General features: G+C 44.6%; 2 protein-coding genes across 3 annotated transcripts in view; one reads left to right on the forward strand and one right to left on the reverse strand.

The window, feature by feature from the left end:
* The window catches only part of LOC138582120 (zinc finger protein 501-like), a 130,981-nt gene extending 123,625 nt beyond the window's left edge, over nucleotides 1-7,356 (reverse strand). For both annotated transcript variants that reach the window (XM_069653113.1, XM_069653112.1), the window contains exon 1: nucleotides 7,234-7,356. The gene's annotated coding sequence lies outside the window, so the exon portion shown is untranslated. The remainder of the gene's footprint in view (nucleotides 1-7,233) is intronic.
* The window catches only part of LOC138582122 (zinc finger protein 813-like), a 159,339-nt gene continuing 143,733 nt past the window's right edge, over nucleotides 7,212-22,817 (forward strand). Inside the window, exon 1 of the mRNA XM_069653114.1 lies at nucleotides 7,212-7,351. Within this exon, the coding sequence (XP_069509215.1) occupies nucleotides 7,325-7,351 (27 nt within the window). The 5' untranslated portion in view covers nucleotides 7,212-7,324. The remainder of the gene's footprint in view (nucleotides 7,352-22,817) is intronic.

The following is a 22,817-nucleotide window of genomic DNA, read 5'->3' on the forward strand; positions in this document are numbered from 1 at the left end:
ATAAAAATAAATAAATAAAAAACGATCAGAGCCAAACGTCTTACATTGAAACCAAGGACTGTACTAAAAACATAGGAACAAGTCAGACGTTAAAAAAGCAAATGAGCATCTCACACCAGTTTCGGCAGCTAGTGGTTCTGTAATCAATGCATGAACAGCTTGAGCAACTTGCTTCTTATAACCAGTTCCAAGCACCAAACATCCCAGTGCAGGAACACATGAATGGGCCACCCAAATCCAGTCAAATGGCCTCATTTTGGGTTAGGCGGTATGGTAAAAATATGTCTTCATCTTCTAAATGAATCATATTTGCTAATAATGTTAACATGCTACTACACATCCATTCCACTTTATTTTTACTGATAGGTTGTTTGGAATTTAAAATCCATCCACATGGATATCCATTAAGACTGGAACTTTGATATTGATGCCAACACCAGGTAAACGAGGCATGCAGCCATCTTGTGTTGTGTCTAACCCTTTAAAAAAAAAACTTCAACTTTTTACTGTTATGATATTAAGGCACCAGTAACAACTGGCCTTTTTAAACAGAAAAACACTTGTTTCTGACAAAGGTTCATTTTGTTTGACCACAGACTAACGTGGGCATTCCAGCTGGCTCACATACCTGTGTGCTGCATTTACTGCACTTACAAGGTCACTACTGGCATGCCCCATTCCACACCACCCATCAAGTTTATGGGTAAGCTCTTTGGACTGAACAATTCAAAAAGCATCACTCAATCTGAATACAGTCACAATCGATGACTAGCTTTGTTTTTTCTTTTGTCTGCTTCCCCTAGGGTCCAGTTGTATTTCGCACTGAGGAAGGCTTTTGATACTTTGCCAAGCAGGTGCCTTATTGCCGAAACGTGTACAGCTGCTCAACAAACCTATTGAGGCATTCCAATAGATAATGACTATGATGCGTTCACACACGTAGGCAGACCTGCAACAGTCTGCAAGTTTGCTAATTGCATACAGAATTCCTAGTGTATTGCTTGTGTATTGTGAAACTGTATTTTGTTTTCCTTTGAATTTGTATTGAAATCCATTTCTGAAGTTTTTGTCTCTATTCAAAACAACTCTGCTGACTTTGTATATTAATTATTTATGTACTAGTGTTTATTTGTGTGCATTTTTTGTATGTTCTTTTATATTCCATTTGAATAAATATTTAAAACACATCACTCAATGATTGCATTCAGTTCTGTAATGGGATGACTTTGAACGTGATATCTGGATGGATACACGCAATAGTTGAAGAATTTAAATAATTTTCTAATTTCATCATTCGAATTTCCTCATTTAGCAGAGTAGACCATAACATTATGTTTTTAGTTCTACGAAGCCCAACCACAGCTGCCTACAGGGGATCCCTGTATATTTTATAATTTCTAGCAACCTAGGTTGCTCAGGGTGTGGGATAAAATTTTAGTTATTCTGGGCACAACTTTTTTGGGTCAGAATTTCTGACTGTCTCTTTCCCGGGAATCTATTGGCGATTTCTATCTGGTGTGTGTCGCATACATTGGTGCGCAGCCTAGCTCGAATCGAATCACTATCTCTCTTTAACATAGGATGGCTGAAAATCAAACCTTCAGCTACACACTCGAACAAACATCAGAAGTCATTAGGGGTCCATCGATTTTTGAACCCACAGGATCAAACCAAAACGTGGCACAATCAACGAGCTGCGACGATCTTTTAAAGCTCAAAAAGAAACATTTAAGAACAGAGCTACATGGACATTTTCTTTGTGAATATTTGAAGGTTAATACAACCCAGCAGGGCTTATAATTCCCAACGAACCGTACCCGTTTCTGTCAAAGAGTACACGACCACGTTCAGTCACATTGCTATCAAATGTAGTTGTGACTTAATGGTCTTAACCATCACGACTGCTCAGAGAATCAGTGCCGAAATCCAAAAAGAATTAGACTCAGAAGAAGAAAAATGTCTAGCAAATACAGCGATTGCCAATGCTCGCGACCAGCTTAGGCAAACTAATAAGCTGTTTGATGAGTTTAAGGCTGCACTATCACAAAAAAAAGACAAATAAACTGGCCAAAAAGATATTTGTGAATTTAAACTGGAATTAATTTTTTTTCGTATACCACTCATCAATATATAGAAGCAGCTAAAAGACAATTGACATCGCAGCAACGAGGTCAAAGAAAACGACGATGGGTGTCATGCAGATTCAAGCAGCAGCAACTCAGACGATCAAACTCGGTACAACCAATCACAAATACTTGGGAACTTTCCACCACCTCCACCGCTTTTTTTAGGCTGAGGAGGGCAAGGAGGCCCGCCCGATGTGGTGTGAACCTTGGTTTCAACCATATGCCACAACCAGACAGCTATCGTGGGGCAGGAGGCACCAAAACAGATAACAAACATGGAATCCAGCATGCACATTTTCAATCTAGCCAATCGCGAAATGACCAAACCCCAAATTTTGGTCCTTTCAAAAGGCCTATCATTTGTCCCAGTAAAACAGACTAAGTGGTTTGTGACGGAAATGTAAATTCATAGATTATTAAGGACGGTTCGACTCAAAGCCTTTTTCATGAATTCACCAAGCAGGGAACCAGATTTAGACTCAGGGCTGCGTGTTCCCTCAACCTTTCTACCACAAGACAATCAGAACCCACTGGATATTGTGACGTTTGAAAAATGCATTTTCAAAGACTTACATAGCCTACAAGCACAGAGAAAACCTTTCAAGTACAACCTCTCAAGACATGAGAATAGAGCTTTAAATTTAAACTGGGGTGACCGACCCAGCCCTTTAAGACGAGGTAGCAATACTTAGAGATGGAAGGTGATGCAGAATATCACTCAAACATCAATAATAAAACTGACTCAGGAAGTTGGCAAAGTTTTAACTATTTTAATGTCGATTACCTAAAACAGGGAGTACAATGGCCATCATCCGATGTCGCACAAGCAATCACAAACGTAGTATGAAAAAACTACACTCTTACTACTAAAAGCTCTGTCATTACTGACGTCAATCTACGTTGCAACCTACAAAAACCTACTTGGAATGGTGATAGGCTTACAAGGAACAACTAGGTATACGTCCCATACTGGTCAGGAAGGTGATTGGCTATCTAACCTTAGGTGGGCAACTAAACCCTCCTCTAGTGCAGGTCATTATGAACGCCAACAAATACACAATGACCCATTGGTTAAAGAAACGATAGGGCTCTCAATTACATGTCCCTCTATAATTGGTTGGCATCCTTGTATCCGTCTGTAATATTCCACATGCGTAAGCAGCACACAGGCTGGCACCCCGGTGCTTGATAGGCTGGTTATAACCATAGTTCCCACCAATTAGCCTACTATACATCATCACTCTGCTGTCGCCTGTCGATTAGCCTTTTGAAGATTGGCCTTGAGTTTGTTCTTTGTGCCTGGGAATAAGAGGAGTATAGGCATCTCCTGCCTCTCAGTTTCGATTCAGCTCAGCCCAGCGTCTATTTCCATCCAACCACGTGACTGCAGACCATGATTTTGAGCCTTTTACTATATTAAACTCTATTAAATGAAGAACCTCTAACATCTTTAATGTTCTTGCTCCTCACTTCAGATGGGAGTTTTGTTCTTTTCACACGTTCTGTAACCATTGCTCGAACATTCAGGCCCACGGTGGCCTCGACTTCCTGGTCTTGAGTCAACCAAGCCTTACCTTGATTCACCTCCATGGTTAAGCTTTCAATTTCTAATTGCGACATCCTTTCTGCTCACGGTGGCCAGCTCTGCTAAAGTGCATTTATGGAATATCTGTAGCCCATTCATTCCCTATACATATACGTTGGTGCATCACTTTCTCTAATTTACTACATAGCCAGCCTTAAAGAATACTTTATCTGCTTGCATTGCTGCAACTGCACAAGACTCAAAATCTGCTTCCTTATTTTCTGTAGCATTAGCATCTTCATCTCGAGCTCAAAATGTTGCTAATTTTTGGCATCTCTTCTTTAGAGCCTATAGAATGTCTGTCTTCTTGCATCTCTTATAGGTGCGTCAATTCTGCTCTTCATGATATCACCAGTCTGCTTTCTCGCTTGCTTTTCCCACTTCCTGCGGGATTTCATTCAAATGGCCAAAATATTGACGTGTATGCATGTACGGCTTTCTCAATGGAAACCTTGCTTCCATGATCCTCTACGGTATATTCTTACTGGCACTGCAAGTGTCTCACATTCTGGCGCCCAACATATAGGCAACATAGGGGAGGAGCTTTGGGTGGGGATACTTGGCTATACCTTTACAGATTTATCAAGGAACTCGACTATAGTAATTGAACCGGCAGATAAAGGTGGGGCCATAGTAATCATGACAAATGCCCAATATCTAGAGATGGTCAATGCACTACTACAGAATCGAGAGAGCTATAAAAAATTGAAAAAGGATCCGGTCAACAACATCAAAATAGAGATCGAACAAACGGTTAAATATTGCTTTGATTGAGATTGGATCACAGAGAAGGAGTTTGAATTCCTTACCACTAGCCAGGGACGTACTTCAACCATATATGCGTTACTGAAGATACATAAGAACCTGGGGAACCCACCGGGCAGACCCATTGTCTCAGGATGTGAATCCGTACTCGAACCATTATGCAAGTTTATTGACACCTTCATTAAACCGCGCCACATACCTACTGGAGAGACAATGCATACGATCCAGATCTTTGAAATTCATGCTTTTGACAAAACCAACCAGTGGCGAGTAACAATGGACATCAAGTCATAGTATACTAGCATACCGCACGATCAGGCAATCGAATGCATGAGATATCATCTTACTCAATTTACTTTGCAAGACCGTGTCCCACACAACTTCATCATGGAATTAATGAGCTTTGCACTGTGTAAGAATGATTTTGAGTTTAATGGCCAGTTCCATTTACAAATGAAAGGTACCACAATAGGGGCGGCCTTCGCTCCGAGTTTAGCTATCATTTATATACTTAGTTTTGAAATACACAATATCCTATCAATCAGGAATCCATACAGAAATCATATTTTGAGTTGGAAACATTTTATTGACGACGTCATTTTTATCTGGGATGGACCAGAGACGGAGCTTACATTTTTCCAAACATGGCTCAATAGCATCAATAGTAACATCCAATTCACAATGGAATACAGCATTGAAGAAATACATTTTTTGGACCTAAAAATCAAACATGAAGCAGGGAATCTCAAATGCTATCTATACAGAAAAGCAAGTGCTAGAAATACTTATTGCATTTTTCGAGTGATCACCCATGTCATTTACGTGAGAACTTACCGTACGGACAATATCTCAGTATACGTAGAAATTGCACAGACTTAGCCAATTTTTATAAACAGGCAGTGGACCTTGATGCCAGGCTAACAGAAAGAGGATACCCTAAAAAACGAATTAGTAGATCAAAGAAACGGGCACGATTTACGGACCGAGATATTGTACTAACTTCTGAGCCGACCAGGAATCAAACACTGGATAGTGACAGAATGACCTGTATCATTACTCATGGGTGTCATACGTTCCAAATAAAGAAACCCATTTCTAAATATTGGCCCATAGCCAAATTGAGTCTGCCTGACGAACCACTGCAGAGGTTCGCATTTAAAAGAGCAAAAAATGTATGTGATAAATTAGTACATTCAAACTTCCAGAAACAATCACCCAGAACTGGTTTATGGGATTTGCGAGCCACAGTGGGACATTACCCGTGTAGCTCTTCTACAATATGCAAGTTCACTAAGAAAATGAAAGAGTTTAGAATTGGAGATCGCACCTGGTCACTCCCAAATCTAACACTGCAAAATGAAACAAGTTGTGTACAGCATCGTGTCCCTGTGGACTGCGGTATGTTGGCCAAACTATTTGCTCAGTACATATCAGAATTTCAGAACACTCTGCTGACTTTGCATATTCATTATTTATCTACTAGTCGTTTGTGTGCATTTTTTGTATGTTCTTTTATATTCCATTTGAATAAATATTTCCTTATTTTAAAACACCACTCAATGATTACATTCAGTTCTGTAATGGGACGACTTTGAACGTGATATCTGGATGGATACACGCAATAGTTGAAGAATCAAATAATGTTCTAATTTCATCATTTAGCAACGTGGACCATAACATTATGTTTTTTGCAATTCTGTTACCGCCACTTATTTTGGTGGCAAACGAATTATCACCACTTTTACTGCATCGCTGAATTCCAAGAATGACCTTGATGTGAAGGATTTACCTTCAGCATGATTCTCTACTTTAAGCTCAAAAATGCCCATGTGGCATTACTGCCTGCGGTAAATCTGCCATAAATCCCCATGGAGTCCTATTGACTTACAAAATTGGGGTTTACGCTACCCTATCACAACTTGTAATCGTGTGGTATTGTAACAGGGCCGAGCGGTAGTAACAGTAAATTATTTTGGCAGTAAATTGGTGGATTTTCAAATGATTTATGGCCAAACTCGTAATAAGGCCAAAGCGGGATAATAGTTACCTTCTCGGCAGAGGCGATAATTGACAATGAGAGAAAGGAAATTACAGGTATTGTTTGAAGGCAGATCAAGATCTGTATTTGAGATGGGTGGGCACTGTAAATCAGACATGGTTGTAAGGGACGAGAGATTCACAATTTGTATTTCAAAAAGTTGTAATAGTTTTAAACATAAAATCTGGGTAAAATCATTTTCTGAACACTTTTTTCCATCTTAAACGCCATTACTATACAAAAAGTTTAAATTTAGCGACTCTAAATATTGTGGACAAGATTGTAGGCATCTGGCGTCACAACTTTAGGATTGAGACATGAAACCCTTTTAAGACAGGATCCTGCCCTTAGGAACTCATACGCTGTAGTATGGAAAACTATGCAAAGTAGTTGCATGGTGCACAAGGTTGTCACTGCATTCTGGGAACCGTAGTTCAAACAAGCTACAATTCATCCAGAGATGTAGGTACATGCAAGCGGAGGTCATATAAGGAAGCGTCTAGACAACTTGCAAGTTTGCTCAGCTCCATCTAGTCGCCAAAAGCCCCGAGTTGCAACAGTAATTAGAGGTTCGGTTTATGACTGTGTGTCTGCCCTACCATGCTTCCCGTTGGCCCATGTCTCGGTGATTAGTGTCTGTAATACGAGCAGGCGCCAAAGGTATATTTTAGTCGCCCATTTAGTGAGCGTTTGAAAGGTAAAGGAAGGCATTTTCTCACCTCTTAGAAGCAGTCATCTCCATCCTCTCGGGTATTGTTGCCCCGATTTTCTCTATCAAGTTATAACATCGAAGCACAGCTCCGAGGAGATATGTCGTGGCAGAATTCAGCAGAAAAGGTGAGTGCCAAATTTAACAAATGAGCGAGTAAGATCTTAATACAAATATTTTTCGCTGCCAGTTAGATGCACCCAAACCTTAAAGTTATCATAATTGCGGACAGCTAACGCTCTCGAAATGTGCGTATGCCAAACCCCTGCCTCCACTATGCGGTGTTGCGAATAGCTTGGCTTTTGGAATCCCGATGCATCCTTCGTTTGTTTTCCGTTGCGTCAGGCGTCACGTGTCACGTGTCCGATTCAGCTGCAACAACTCACAAACAAAAACCACTCCTCTTCAAGAACAGACAGCAATCGTATTTCCCAGAGCTGCGCACTCTTTTAGCTATGATTAATCACGAGGGCTTTCAGGGCTCGTTTTTTTTTATTTTTTATTTTAATAAAGTAGCAGACACCGTGACCTGAATGCTTTGTAGAAACTTCTAATTGTGGCAGTTAAGGCAAAATGAGATGAAAGGATTTACCTGGTAACTTGTACTTTGGTTAAGTAGTGAAGCTGGGATTTCAGACCAGTCTGCAATTTAGGCACTGCAACAAATCTCTTCCCAGATATAATTGGTAGAAATATTGTTGGCAAAAGGTCTTTTTGAAACTTTGATTTGAAAACACCATCTGCCTATGGAAGGCATTGCAAAAATATGGTAATTGTGTTTTGGTTACTGCTGTTTTTGCAGAAGTTGTCAAATTGTTTTTATTTTTAAGGTGTATATATTTGGCCATATTGATCAAACTACCAACATGCTTTTATTTCAGAAGAATATTATTTTATTTAAAAGCTACTGATAAGGATTATTTTGACTGTCAAAAGAAATAACCTCCAAGCAGGTTCCAAGGATGTCATGTGAGGGCAGGGATTGGGCCTGGGGCAGACAGGGCAGGTCGGCATACTGCAGGATGACCCTACAGTGTGGTATTTAGCAGGGCTTCAAATGTTACAAAATATGAACAGTGCTCAAGTCCGAAAAAAAGTGTGGGGCTCAATAATATATGCATAGGAGATGAGCACACACTACTTTTGCACCTGTTTTTGAACAACTGGGTCAGGAGTGTCATTTTGCCCCTGTGTGACTCTGCAAAGTATGTGTATGGGACAACCAAAGAACGAAAAACAAATCTGGCTTGGGTGATGTGCTCCTCTAAGTCACTGGGTGTGGCAGGAGTTCTGTCTCCTCTCCTGCTGGGTTCAGACTTGGTTACGTGTTAGCGTACATCTTGCAACATTATCCCCCTTCTGGTCCCCTGTGTTGACCCTCTGTTTCCCCCCTCTGGTGCCCCATGATGACCCTCTGTGCCCCCCCTTTGGTCCCCTGTGATGACTCCCTGCCCACCCCTCCCCCCTCTGGTCCCCTGGGCTGACCCTGTGTGCCCCCACCCCCTCTGGTCCTCCGTGATGACCCTCTGTGCCCCCCACACCCCTCTGATCCCCCGTGATGACCCTCTGTGGCCCCCCTCTGGTGCCCCGTGATGACCCTCTGGTCCCCTGTGATCCCCTTCTGTTCCCCCTCTGGTCCCCCATGATGACCCACTGTACCCCCACCCCCCTCTGGTCCCCTGTGATGACCCTCTGTGCACCCATCCCACTCTGGTCCCCTGTTTTGACCCTCTGTACCTCGCCCTTTGGTCCCTCATCATGACCCTCTGTGCCCCCCACCCCCCTCTGGTCCCCTGTGTTGACCCTCTGTGCCCCCCACCCCCTCTGGCCCCCATGATGACCCTCTGTGCCCCACACCACCCTCTGGTTCCCCGTGATGACCCTCTGTTCCCCCCTACCCCTTCTAATCCCCTGTGTTGACCCTCTGTCCCCCTCCCCCCTTCTGGTCTCCTGTGAGGACCCTCTGTGCCCTCTACCCCCTTCTGGTCCCCCGTGATTACCCTCTGTGCCCCCTCCACCACCCTGGTCCCCCTTATCCCTCTGTGCCCTCCAACCCCCTCTAATCCCTGTGATTTCTCTCTGTGCCCCCCTCCCAGCCTCTGGTCCCCCGTACTCCCTCTCCCATTCATTGCAGGAGCTGTCTTGATTCACTAAGGGTTCACCATCAACACCCTGTTGCCAATGCCTGGATCTGACTTTTGGAGACATTGACTCTTGGTGCTTCACCCCTCTACTCTCATGCTGGACCTTCCCTGGATCTCATGCTCAGGTTGGCCCTGAATCATGCTGTGCCCATCGCCACAGTGAATCCTAGTCTACATTTTCTGTTCCCTTGCACCATTATGTGTTCTACTGACCTCTCCAAGTGCACTCGCGCTCCCTTCTGCTTGTCTGCTCTTTTTCACTGTCTTATTCTCTGTTCTCTTCTCCTCGCTCTCCTCCCTTCTACCGCTCTCCTTCCACCCCCTTACTTTTTTCTTTGCACTTACCCTTTCAGAATTGTCCCTGGACCTAGTATGATAGTAACAAATGTTTGTCTCCTCCCCCCCTTCCTTACTTGTTTTCCTCCCCTCTCCCTCCAGCACTATCTGAAATGTCATCAGGCATAGTACAATAGTCACTTTTTTGTTACTCTCCCTCCTTCCTCCTCCCCTCTCCTTCACCTCTTGTAATTCTCCGGTTCTACCAGAAATGCCACCCGGCCTAGTACGGTAGTCACCTGTCTGTTCCTATTTCCTTCCTATCTGTGTTTTAGCACTGTCGCCAGGCCGAGTACGATAGTTAATTTCACATTCTTGTTGTTCATGGCCTGTATGAATGTTTTTGTATTTCCCTTGTTCCCTCCCTTGCCCTGAAGCGCTATAGGCGCTATATAAATAAACTATCATATCATATGAAGGGCTACTCCTCCCATCAAAATGAGAAGGGAGCCTCATCTATGTACCCAACTAGCCTTGATGGGAGGAGGTTGGCATGCCAGAGCTGTTTGGCATGTGCAGGAATAGCAAGGGATCCTATAGCAGAATGTTGCAAAGGCAACTCAGCAAGCTAGGTGACTGGTGCTGAGATAGTATATTTTTTTACCTTCCTGTAAATCGTACGGCTTTTTTCCTATTCCTGCTGCAAAATGTGGTGTTTTAATCTGGGGATGGGTACGCTCCCTCGCTTCACTCGTTGTGGGAACGTCTGCCCCCATAGTGAAAATGAAAAGCTGACACCCACAGTAAGTGAGCATATCTTAAAGAGAAATATACAAATTGAATAGTGCAAATGACCTTTCCCTTTAGAAGAAAGCACACAAGACAAAAGAGCGTGGGCCTTTCCAAAAAATGTAATCAACACCAGAAAAATAATTTAAGAGGAGATTTTCCAATAATTACAGTTGCAAAGTATAAAAGCGGCCCACCTTTTAAACCCAATAATCTATAGTGAAATGTTTCCTGGAAAACAAAATTCCCAATATAATACCTGTGCTTTAATGACGCTTTTGTAGGTGTCTGCATTGCAAACATGGCAACTTGAGTGAAATCTTGGTAGACAAACACTTGAGCAGGCTTGCCAGCCTCAAAAGTGCATCCACACTCTGAAAACAGTGGGCGGACGATGTCCACCAACATGTATCCTCTACTTATGCCCTGAAATGCAGTACAAGTCCACAATCAGAGATAATAACCTCTTCAGTGTCGAGTATCGCAATCTCCCTTGCCACATTCTGAGCAAATCTTCATGACTCACTTGTTGTATCATCATTTCCACTTCTCACACCCATGTTTGGCTTTCTGCAATACTCTGTTTTATAAAGATGACTTGTAAAGTGCACAGACCTTTGTAAGATACTCGCACAAATATACATCCTTATAGAAATATGTTAGGCAAAAGGTGTAAAATTGTGGCATTATCCTCACTACCACTTCAAATGGGAGACTACAAATACCAGAATGCAATTCGGCCGAAGGCAGAAATGGCCTTTGGGTTTTCAAAATGTACTTTCAAGACTTAGAATCATAACACATGTTTGAAACGGTTACCTGTTTGGGTTTACATGTTTCACAAATACAGGCTTCATATATGATGAAAATATTACATTCTATCAAAAATAAGTGCTTTTTGGTGTGCTAAATATGAACATCTGAAAATAATGTAGTTAGTTTAAAACTGTTTTGTGTGATATATTTTAATTACATTCTATCAAAAATAAGTGCTTTTTGGTGTGCTAAATATGAACATCTGAAAATAATGTAGTTAGTTTAAAACTGTTTTGTGTGATATATTTTAATTGGTCTTGAGGAGGGAGTAAATTTAGGTAGCAAACTGGTGCTTTGTGTGTGCTTTCAGAATGAAAAGACACCCTTGCATTGCTTAACACAGAGGACATTTTGTCCAAAACAATGGCTCTTAATGAGCCATGCCTTATAAATCACTCCTACCTTAAAAGCTCTGCTGGAAGAATGAAGGAGATGAACAATCATTATGCGGCCGGCAATGTCCAATGGGCTGCTGGGCGGGGCATTTGTCTCTAGAGCGTCACAGGGAGTTGGGAGGTGACACCATGGCCTCACTTGGACAAACTGAAAATAGGGCCTCGTACTTAGAAGCAACAGAGCCCCTCTTTATAACAATATTATTCGGTCTAGTCGAGGCAGGCCCTGGTGCCTGTGCACCCGTCTGACAGTTGGGCCCTTGACTGCGGCACAGACTACCCATTCCTCAATCCGGCCTTGCCTGTTGTTATCGTTAAGTTGGACTCCACACAGCAAGACACTATTTGTGTCGCTTATCATGTTGGTACCGTTCGAGGAATCTCCATGCAACATTGCCCCCCAAAAATAGACCCCACTGAATTATTTTTGGAACGCGTCATTAGGGTCACATACAGGCCAACATTCCCCATTACGTTCGAGATATGCTAGTTCAGCCTTGGATTTAACTTTGCATTCTGGTACTTGACGTTCTGAGTTTAGAATGAAGAAATGCAGGACTACAAGCCCCAGAATGCAAAGTTAAAACAAGGCCTGGACTAGCATCTCCCGAATAAAATGGAGCATGTTGGCATGTATGGGCTCATAGCCTCATGCCTGGCCTGAATCACTGTCCTTCTTTGGTGTGGGCCAGATATGACCAGCAGTGTGTTTGAAATCTGGACAAAAACTGGTTAGTGACATTTGGGTTCGCCCAAACTGTGGACTGAAAGAGTCGTTTTCAGGATGACCCCCATTGTTGTTTACGTACATTTTACTGTGTTCCATGGACCCAGTGCAGACACAAATTGGAAAAGGGGAATATTGCAGTCCTCTGGACGTAAGCCCAACCACAAGGAGTGTTGGGTGTGTGGACAGGAAGACCACAGAAGTGTGGAGTATGGCAAATGATGAAAAGGGCTGTTCTTTGTGTGTGCGCTGTGGACCCAGTAGAACGGGTCCTGTAGAAATAAACCCAGCCATGGTTTGTTATATGGTGGTCTGCCCCACCTTGGTGAAAGGCCACAGTGGATACTGTGGCCATGCCCAATGGGCACATGGTGTTGCTTAGGGTGACTGGGGCATGGCTTACGGAGCCATGCCCCAGGAAAATTGACACACCATGCCCAGTTGATACCATAGGTATGATAGTGTATATCATAAAAATATTGGAATTAAGTGAAAACCCTTTGTTAAAGTGGCATTATGGTTGCAGCAAAAAGCAACACACCCCTACAAATGTACTAGCTATGGTTCATTAAGCAACCATATCTTGGTCACCACGATCATAAAATAACCATGACTCTGCCACCTCCATGCACTGCTAATGACGCCACATATAGCAATACAAATTACATAATAACCAAATGTTCAAAAGCAAGAAGAGTGGTTTCCCGAAGCGGTTAGTGTGATTTACAAAAGGGCCTGCCTCCATCCATCACAAGGGCTTGAGAGCACTTAGCAGTCCAGGAAAGCCGTCCTACCAGACCAGACCACTATGCAGAGGCGGTAGAGGATGGGAATACGCCCCTCGTATACCTTCTCCAGTTGCACTCACACAAGCCTCCCACAACCCACACACCCATGTAGCCACTTCCAAAGTGCCTGTATGTTCTCTCTCTCTCTGCACATACCCACTTTTCATCAAGTATGACAGTATCTCAATGAAATGGTGTGGTGGAAACAACTAATCTTATATAACCCGTAGCAACTTCAGGTGTGCATAAGGACTTTATCAGGTATGGGTACCTGGATGTGTTGTAGAGTAATGCATTATCATGAAAGCTTGGAATAACTTCATTGCGAAAATTGATCAATGTATAGATGTGAATTTTCATGTACAAACAATGAACAGTATGCGAATGTGAAAAAGGAATATACTGTAGTCTGATGTGACTCCATAAATAGATATTGAAAAGTCAGAAAAGTAACAATAAAACATTAGGCGTTTAAGTCGTTCAGGACAACCCTATGAAAGTGTCATAGGAGTTAATGGACTCGATAATCGGTGCTTTTAAGATCCGAGTAATCCAATAGAAATAAAGTGTGGAGGCACTTCAAGATGTCCTCCATTGTCAAGCCCTGGAGGTGTTACTCACACCACCTCCTTAACCACGGAAGCCAAATGGAGTACGACCCTCCCACCTTGGTTGGCACAGGTTCCTGATTGGTAGATAACAGGTCACCACGAGGCAGCCAATGGGGGGGGAAGAGGGTTAGGGAGAGGTTGTGGATAGGTAGGGGAATTTAGGTAAACCGGGAAGAGGGTTAGGATTGCATGATTGGATAGGTAGGGGAAGACAAGGAAAAACCAAACTGTGAATGATACCCGTAAAAATATACTGCAGTGCAAAATATGTGCTGTAATCTCTGTTGTTCAAAGCGGGACGGATAGGCTTTCCACATATTGCACCTAAATTTTGGAACGCCCTACCCAGCGCACTCAGAGCGGAGACTTCCCTTGCGGCATTCCGCAAAGGGCTAGAAACCACTCTCCTCCTCCAACGTGGCCACCACCCCCTCACCCCCCCCCCTATTTTTCTTCTCCTGCCTCTGCTCCTCTTGTAAATAAGTATGTATTATGCAGTTAGTGTAACCAAGTATGTTGTTCATGTCATTAAGAACCTATGTCTGTAACAGCGCAACAATGCTGCACGCTTTATAAATGCTAATAAATAAAATAAATACTGTACTGAACACCCTTGCTTAATGTCCAGTAAACCTACCGCTCCTACTTGATCTTCAGTGTCTAATCACATCAGCAATGAATACAACAGCATGAGCACACACATAGGCAGTGTTGTATTTGGGTGTTCTGCTGCCCTAGGCCCAACTAAGTGCATGCGCGCCACCCCAACTTTACTCACTCCTTGCCAGACTCTGAATCTTCACCAGATTCCACCTCTTCTCCAGACTCTGCCCCCTTGGCCAAACTACTGTCACGACCCTCGCCCAAAACCCTCTCTGGCAAACCCATTGGCCAGGTGGAGTCAGGACTCAGGCCGCAGAAGCCTGGTATCCTCTTCAAAAGCCCTCATTGGGCCAGTCCTGGCGCCTATGGCGCCAGGCTCATACAACATGAATACACAATGTGCTTGGGAACTACTTTTATTATTGTCCGCCAACATGGAGGCATCCACATAGCTTGGTTCCTAAGAACCAAGCTATGCGGTCTAGTATTTTGGGTGTGGTAGCCTAGGGACTACTTTTCCTGGACTATTTTATTGGGGCTATTTAAACCACACCCGAGCAAGACAAGACACTTTGCGTTACTTTGCAGCATGCAACGTGACGCTGACCGTGTCCAGATATTCCCTCGAACCTCGGAGAAGCAGAACCTGCAAGGAGACAAAAGTAACATCATTAGCAGCAGCATCTCACCTGCAGTCATCATCTTTAAACACTTGCAGCTACTGAGAACAGCTTCCTCGAATCTGCACGCCTCCCGGACAGAACGACCTGAAGGAGGAAGATAGAGGCAATATTAAGGAAAGCAGTGGAGACATTTACAAATTGAGAACTGCTCAAAAGGCTTACCTGGCTGGTCGCCTCTCGGCTGGCACCACTCCGGACATTCCACTCGTGCTGAAGAACACTGCGACCTACAAAGAAGGAAAACACAGGTTAGCAAAGGCAAGACTTTGCAGCGCTGTGCATAGCGCTTACTTACCGCATCCCAGCCCTCTTAATGCGCCAACATTTACCAGCGGGGCTCAACCAAGCCAGTTTGCCGCGCTGAAGCTCTGCATACCTAAGGGAGAAAAAAGAGACATTTTTAACAAAGGAAGGCATGCAGGATAGCAACAAAACTAAAGAACAGCAATAAGACCTACCTGAACAATATCAAACGGGCCGGCGTCAGTGAAGTGACTGGACCGCACTCGCCCATGAAAGAAAATGTGCCCCTGCAAAGAAGGCAGGACGGAGAGAATGCCTAATTCTACCACAAGGTGAGGAGAGGGCGCAGAGGGACTGAAATCATATGGGGGTGGAGGGAGGATACTTACCCCAGTCGGTCAGTCTTGAACACAGTCCTCCTGTATTTTCAGGCAGAACCTTCCCCGCAGACCACATCAGGGCAAAGCTGAGAAGCATACCAGCGAGTAACCTAGCTGGGTGGCGTCCCTGTGGATACCAGGTGAGCGAAACAACTACCCGTCTTCACCACCATCTTGTCCCAGTTTGGCACTATAACAACATGAGGACATTTTGAAGGCACACGGGATTCAAAATGTATTGCTTCCACTCTAATTCAAGCCTGTTATCTTCTATGGCATGTTAGTTGAAATAGTGTTTTCTGATCTCTGCTGCCCAGTATTTGGAGAAGAAAGGATGTTCTACTGTTGAGTGCAATATACTGTTGAGGCCGATTGACTTCTTTTGGTTAGATAAGAGGACTATCTCTTAAGGAAGAGATCAGAACATATGCTGTCTGCCAACTGGACATAAGTGAGAGAGGGTTGAAATGAGGAATTTCGGTTTCAGTGGTAATATCTGGTTTCTTGCGAGTAGACTGCTGTCACCTCACGAGAAGCACCTAGATCAGTCTGTAATATGAATGTTTCAGGCAACATAACTAACAATTTCTGCATGTGCTCAAATGGTAAACTTTAAATACGAAATATAGGCAGGTGGTACAGGCACATATTAAATAAATGTTGATTAGAAATATCTAAATCTTCTTCTCACGTTTATAATCAGACATTACTGGGCTTGTGTTAGCAAGGGGCATAACAGGGCTGCTGCAGCCCATGGACCTCCAATCCCTTGGGCAAGTTACATTTGGAAACTGCGTAGCCTTCAGTGGAGTAAAGACAGAGGGAGAAGGCCCTAGGAACCATTGGCTCGGTATTCTCATGATGGAGTAATGGATAAGCACGACCCTGAACATTCACGGGTGGGTAGGAACAGTACTCCTCGTGTCTGTGTAGGCTTCTTTTATAAACAATGTAGTACATACTGCTTACATCATTACCCAACACCCCAAGAGTGAAATTGAGCAATGAGTCAGGCTTTCCAGCACAACATTAACTTTGTGTGTCTATGGGTAGGGCTATGGAGCTTGCCAGCTTGCATTTGTGGTAATTTAAAATTTGTTTTGTTAATGCCTTAAAATTGGTTTTGCTTTGCGCTACATAGGAACATTTTATGACTTGTGGGCTATAGATATATATTTCCTGCTGTCATCTGAGGTACTGATTCATGGTAAAAGTCCCATCTTGTATTTAAAATCTGTAGCCTTTACTACTTCAAGTAAAGGTTACTTATAAACATAACTGCTATGCGTTGTGTGGAATACTTTGCAGTTGTCCTCCTGGCAGTACTAAGTGTGCCGCTGAACGTCATGAAAAACTAACAGGACTGGCATTTGCCTGCTTAGCACTCGGCAACTTCTATAAATATGGCTTAACTATATCTTGTCAGGACACTTCAGAAGTTTCTTCTATATAGCTGTTAAACACAGTATCCCTCATTATAAGCGTGAAATAGTGGTGCTGGTCGCAATGTATGAGCACCCATTTTCTGGACCGGCATACTACGAGTCGTGATGCCGCAAACACCGTCCCCATAATTGGCACCCACGGTGCTACTGCTGCCGGCAGCACTGTGAACAGAAACAGCAGTTGCACCAAGAGGGTGTGACTGAAACACAGACACAGCGGTAGTACGGGCAGATTCCGTGTACCGACAACACGGAAACACTGTGATGACCACACAAGAAACACTGGCATCGCGGACCAGCCGTTAAACAATCTCAGGTGTGCAGCAACAAGCCACAGGTGGCCATAATCAGCCCAACTGCACACCATGAGCACTGTGAATGGACCAAAGGCCCACACCCACACACCTTCCAACACAACCATGCTGGCAACTGCAGTAGCAGTCATGGAGCTGTGGTGCCTGCATGCAGGGATCCAATATTTGATTGAACTGGATGAAGCAGAGGGACAGAAGAGGCCGTAGATGCAGGAGGAGAAGGGGGGTGATGATGGCCATGCACATGAACAATGGCCAGCAGGTAGCACCCCACAGGCAGCCACCCATACCCTTAAGGGCCACACCCTGGAACCTGAGTGCTACATAGATCCACATCATGTATCGAGTGGACAGGGAGACCATTACCTACATAGTCAACTTAATACAGGATGAAATCGGGAGCTTAATCATCATCAGGACCACCATACCCCCCCTTACTGAAGGTAGTATCGGTGCTGCATTTCTTGGTCACCACCACCTTCCAACAAACCGCAAGAGAGTTGCACGGGTTATCCCAGCCCTGTTTCTCCAAGGTGCTATTCCAGGTCCTGGATGCCCTCCTGCGGCACGTGTCTGACCACATTGCCCTCCCCAGAACACCTGCCCAGGTGAATGCCACTAAAGCGGGGTTCCATGACCTGGCATGCATGCCCTACGTACTAGGTGCGTTGGACTGCATGCATGTTCAGCTGGTGGCCAGACATGCCAATGAGGCAGTCTACCGAAACAGGAAACTATCACTCTCGCAATGTCCAGGTTGTGTGTTAATCAGACCACCTCATAAACCACTGCAGCGTGCGTTTCCCTGGATGAACACAATTCCATGGTGCTGCGGAACTCCACGCTCCCAGGATACATGGCACGTCACAGTGGAGAGCGCAGCTTGCTGTTGGGTGAGTTGAAGTACCATTGCATGTAGACTATGGAAGGGGGGAGGTTGTTCACTGTCACCAGTGCATGTGCATAATGCAATGTCAATGACACATATTGCATGCATGGGCGGAAGGACATGTCTAGCATGTGATACATGGGCAGATGAAGCACACCCCATCACAAATAGTGCACAGCTGGACAGGCACATCAAATACACTACAGGTACAAGAATGCATCTCACCAATTCCACATACCCCAGCAATAATACATTGTGCACAACCCCCCCTGCCTGCGTCACAGCCATGTCAGACTAATGCAACCCACCTCCCCACCAGCAGTGTACCCCACAGCGTGTAGCCAGACCACCTGCCCCTCACAAGTGCACATAACCATATGCTGTGACATGAATTCAAACAATGTCAGTACACAGATGAACGAATGGTGAGATGACCAACGTACGACATGCAAACTGAATCAGAAGTGGCATACGCAATGGACAAAGTCGAAGCTGGTCTAGCCATAGGGGTAATAGGCAAGGTGGGTGTGATATGGTGAGGGAAATGTGTACGCAACCCCTGCACCCCTCTGCCTTAGAATGCATCAGGTACTAGGGTCATCTGTGCCATTCCCTGTGTTTTGTGCCAAACCCATGTGACACAGACCAACATACAGACATGGCTTCCATGTCAATTACTTCGCCCCCCCTTGTGTCCCACCCATGCAGGTGATGCCTGATACCCCTTGATGCCATAGCTCATGACCCCCGTCAGGCAACCGCAATATCAGCACGAGCATGCATACAACCATGCACACATCCACACACGGTGCAGCATTGAACAAACCTTTGGGCTGCTGAAGGCAAGGTTCTGCTGCCTGAGTAGATCTGGGGATGCCCTCATATACAGCCCTGTGAAGGTGGGCAAGATAGTCCTGGCCTGTGTCATGTTGCATAACATGTGCATCAGGCGCAACTTCCCCTTCTCTCAGACATGGACATGCCCCCAGCGGAGGATGGCACTGACAGCGAGGATGAAATACCATTATCCCATTGCAGGGATGCCATGGATGGGGGGGATGCATGTTATGAACTGATCACCCACTACTTTTGAGCACTGCACACATGCGCATGGCCTAGGCCATCAACCATTATCTACACTGTACACCGAATAAATCACACTCTCACACGAAAAATGAATGTCCAGTCAATATTTCAATGCAACATCCAGTGTATTGATATGTATGATGAAATATAACCAATGGACTAAAACCCCCTCCCCCACACCCCCCGCCCCAACTTGTGTTACGTTGTCCATGATGTCTCAGACCAAGACCTGGAGCTGTTGGGCTCGTACATACAGGACTCTTTGGCCATTAACTCCATCTACAATGCCATCCATGCATGGATGTCTTCTAACTCCCTTGCTCTGAATACAGACAAAACAAGGATTCCAATTTTTGCTTCAGGTCAGGTCCTCTATGGATTTCTGCAGTCAGGAGGGGTGGATGTAGACTGAATGCTGCAGATTGTATTTTTATGATGGCCGCTGACCTGTTTCCTGTTCCGACGATTACTTTATTTCCGGTCACGGTAATTCCGGTGCTGCTATTTCCGGTGTCGCTCGGCCCAGCATCATGATGCCGGATCCGGGGGCAACGGTACCAAGGGCTTTGGTTCTGGCCACTTTACACTGTGTTTCTGTGATCCCGGTGCCACCATTTCCGGCATGGTGGAATGGGCGTGCCCGATAACCCATGATCATCGGTTGTTTCCGGCACCACGGGTTGGCCGAAACGGTGGGATAGGCATCACGGAAACTGCGATTTCTTACTTCCATACTTGTAATGAAGGCCAGTGTGTCCCTTTGTCACCCTGCATTTGTTCTCTCGTACCGTTCTTTCACCTTGTGCCTCATTTAGCAAGCTTTTTTATGCAATTGTGCATTTGGATTTTCTCTTTGTACAGAAGGCAAAATAGCAAACATTTTTAGGCGTGTTCTTTTTGGGTGACCACAGACCTCTTAAATGTGGAGCAGTTGAGGGAAAGTAATGCTTGCTTCTGAACATCATTTTAGTGACCACCATTGGGAACTCTCTGCTTGACTTAATCATAAACATGAGTTTAATATTGTAAAATGATGTATAATCTATAACCTTAACTTTTCTGGAGGGTAAATCGACATTTTTGCAATGTCTTAAAAAAGCATGACATATTTATTTGAACATAAAAATGATTACTTAAAATGGTGTGTGTAAGAAAGAATTCCAGTGAGAATGGGGAGTTGCATTTATAAAACCAATGAGGTACTGAACGCTCTGCATATAAACGGGCATTTTGGGAACATAAATGTGCAGAGAACCTTATAGCTGTCATATATGTGCGTGGGTGGTATGACTGAATCACTACATACATTATGAACGCTGGGTTTGGTACACATTTTTTTTTCTTCACAAAAGTTATCCTAACAATAAAGCGTTTGTGAATTTCAAGCATGCATACCAGTCATTTGGCTGTCAGGGTACATGATTGCTAATAGCTAATCTTAATTCTCCTCCACCAATAAAGCAGAAAGGACACGAGCCTCACATTGTGAGAATGGAAATGCAGTCACCAGAGAAACAAAATAAAATGTAATTTAAAAAATGACAGTATCTTGTAAATATGCAGCTATGAAAATGCCCCTATGGGTCTATTCGGCCTTATTGTAAATACATCACTGCACATAGCAACACATATTGACATCAAAGCACAATCGAATGGATACACTTAACCATGAACAAATCTGTATCCACATAAAACACAAGTGACATAGCAAACTATGTTAAGAAAGCACATGGAATGCAGACGTACAGTATCCCTTTTTTGGGGGCAAACAAGTTTGCAGTACTGTGGTATGCATGTAGCCCAAACAAATGTGTCCTTAGCGAACCGTGCTCTCACATAGCGTAGCGCTCTCTGTTGAGTTCACAGAGCTCAAGATGCAGAACATAATTCAAGAGGATCACTCTGTTGTATTCACAGAGTTCCACACACAGCAAGTTCAATACACAGCACATCTCTGTAGAACATGTTACATATTCAGTGTAGCTCTTATCCCATGCTCAGGGAGCCTCTCGAGGCCTCCCTGAGCGAAGTAGTAAAGGCGGTGTCATTCTGCTCAAAGAAACAAATTAGTGAGGCCAGGCCAAGGAAGGTCTTATGTAGCCCCCTGTATTCTTCCCTGCCATACTGGACCTCCGCTGCCGCTCACCTGCAAATGCTCCCCCTTTTTTCTCATGCCAAACAGCAATAACCAGCACCCAGCACAGGTAGGGGCGGACCAGAAGAAGATGACCCAGCGGCACGCACTTAAAGACGTGTTTGAGTGCTTCTCACCCTGCTGCTACAATGTACAGAATCCTGAAAGCCTGCCGCAAGGGAGATCTGAGGCTGCCAGCAATATGGGCGGAAGAGATAGGGGAAGATGTTGACCTCTGATGCTGTCTTCAAATTCATCCCCTCTCCACACTCATCCGCCAATAGTATTCATTCTCTAACACTCATCCACAACTCATCAACGTTGCAGGTGATGTGAAGTCGAGGCAGAGGGGTTTCAGGCAGGGAGAAGCCATGGGGGAAGGAGGAGATTGCGGGATAGAGGTGATGGGTCGAGACAAGGGAGGTGAGGAGTGCTGAGAGATTGAAAGGGACAAGGAACGTTTCCTCTTTAGTTTCTTTGCTGCGACTGGTGTGTGGGAGAGAGTAGGGGGGTCAGAGGGGGAGAGGGATGCAGCTTCGGTTCTTGCTAGGGCTAGGCGTGCAGTTTTTAGGGAGGGGAAAGGGTGTGGTCGGGGGGAGGGTGGCAAGGGTATGAGGGGAGGGTGGGAGGTGGGAGAATGCAGGGTGGGGTGTGCCAGGAATTATAGTGAGGGGAGCGGGTATGGGTAATGCTGGTGGGGTGGGGGTGGGGTTCAGGGGATGAGTGGTCTTGGGGTGAGTGGCTCGCCATCGTGCCCCCCTGGCTTAGTGTTTGGAGAGGGGAAAGGCAGGGAGTGCGAAGGAGGTTGGAGAGATTTGGGAGGGGGGGGCGGGAGGGAAGGCAGATTGGAGAGTGGGGGTGGTCCACAGGGTTTGTTTCTGACTGACTCTTGAGGAGTGGGTGCACTCATGATTGGTGCGAGCTTTTAGGTTGATTTAGGAGGGCTTTCTGATTGTAGTTCTGAGGCGCGGTGGTGGTGACACGCTTTTAGGCACACCTCAAGGTTCAATTGCTTGAAGATGATACTAGACTATTGGTGGTTTTCTAGATATAATTGTAAACAGAGGTGATTTTAGTTTATTGGGTACACTTCTAAGTTCACCTGTACACAGAGAAGATATTCGGTCAGCCTCTAGATTCAATTTGCTTAGAGGGGGTATTAGATTATTAGTCACAGTTTTAGATTCTATATTACACAGATATACTGTTAGTTACACTGTTGGGATTGAATAGGGCACAGTAGTGGTGGACTTCTTTCAATTCATCTTTAT

The sequence above is a fragment of the Ambystoma mexicanum genome, chromosome 3q (assembly GCF_040938575.1).
Source record: "Ambystoma mexicanum isolate Mex_15411 chromosome 3q, UKY_AmexF1_1, whole genome shotgun sequence".
Taxonomy (NCBI): domain Eukaryota; kingdom Metazoa; phylum Chordata; class Amphibia; order Caudata; family Ambystomatidae; genus Ambystoma; species Ambystoma mexicanum.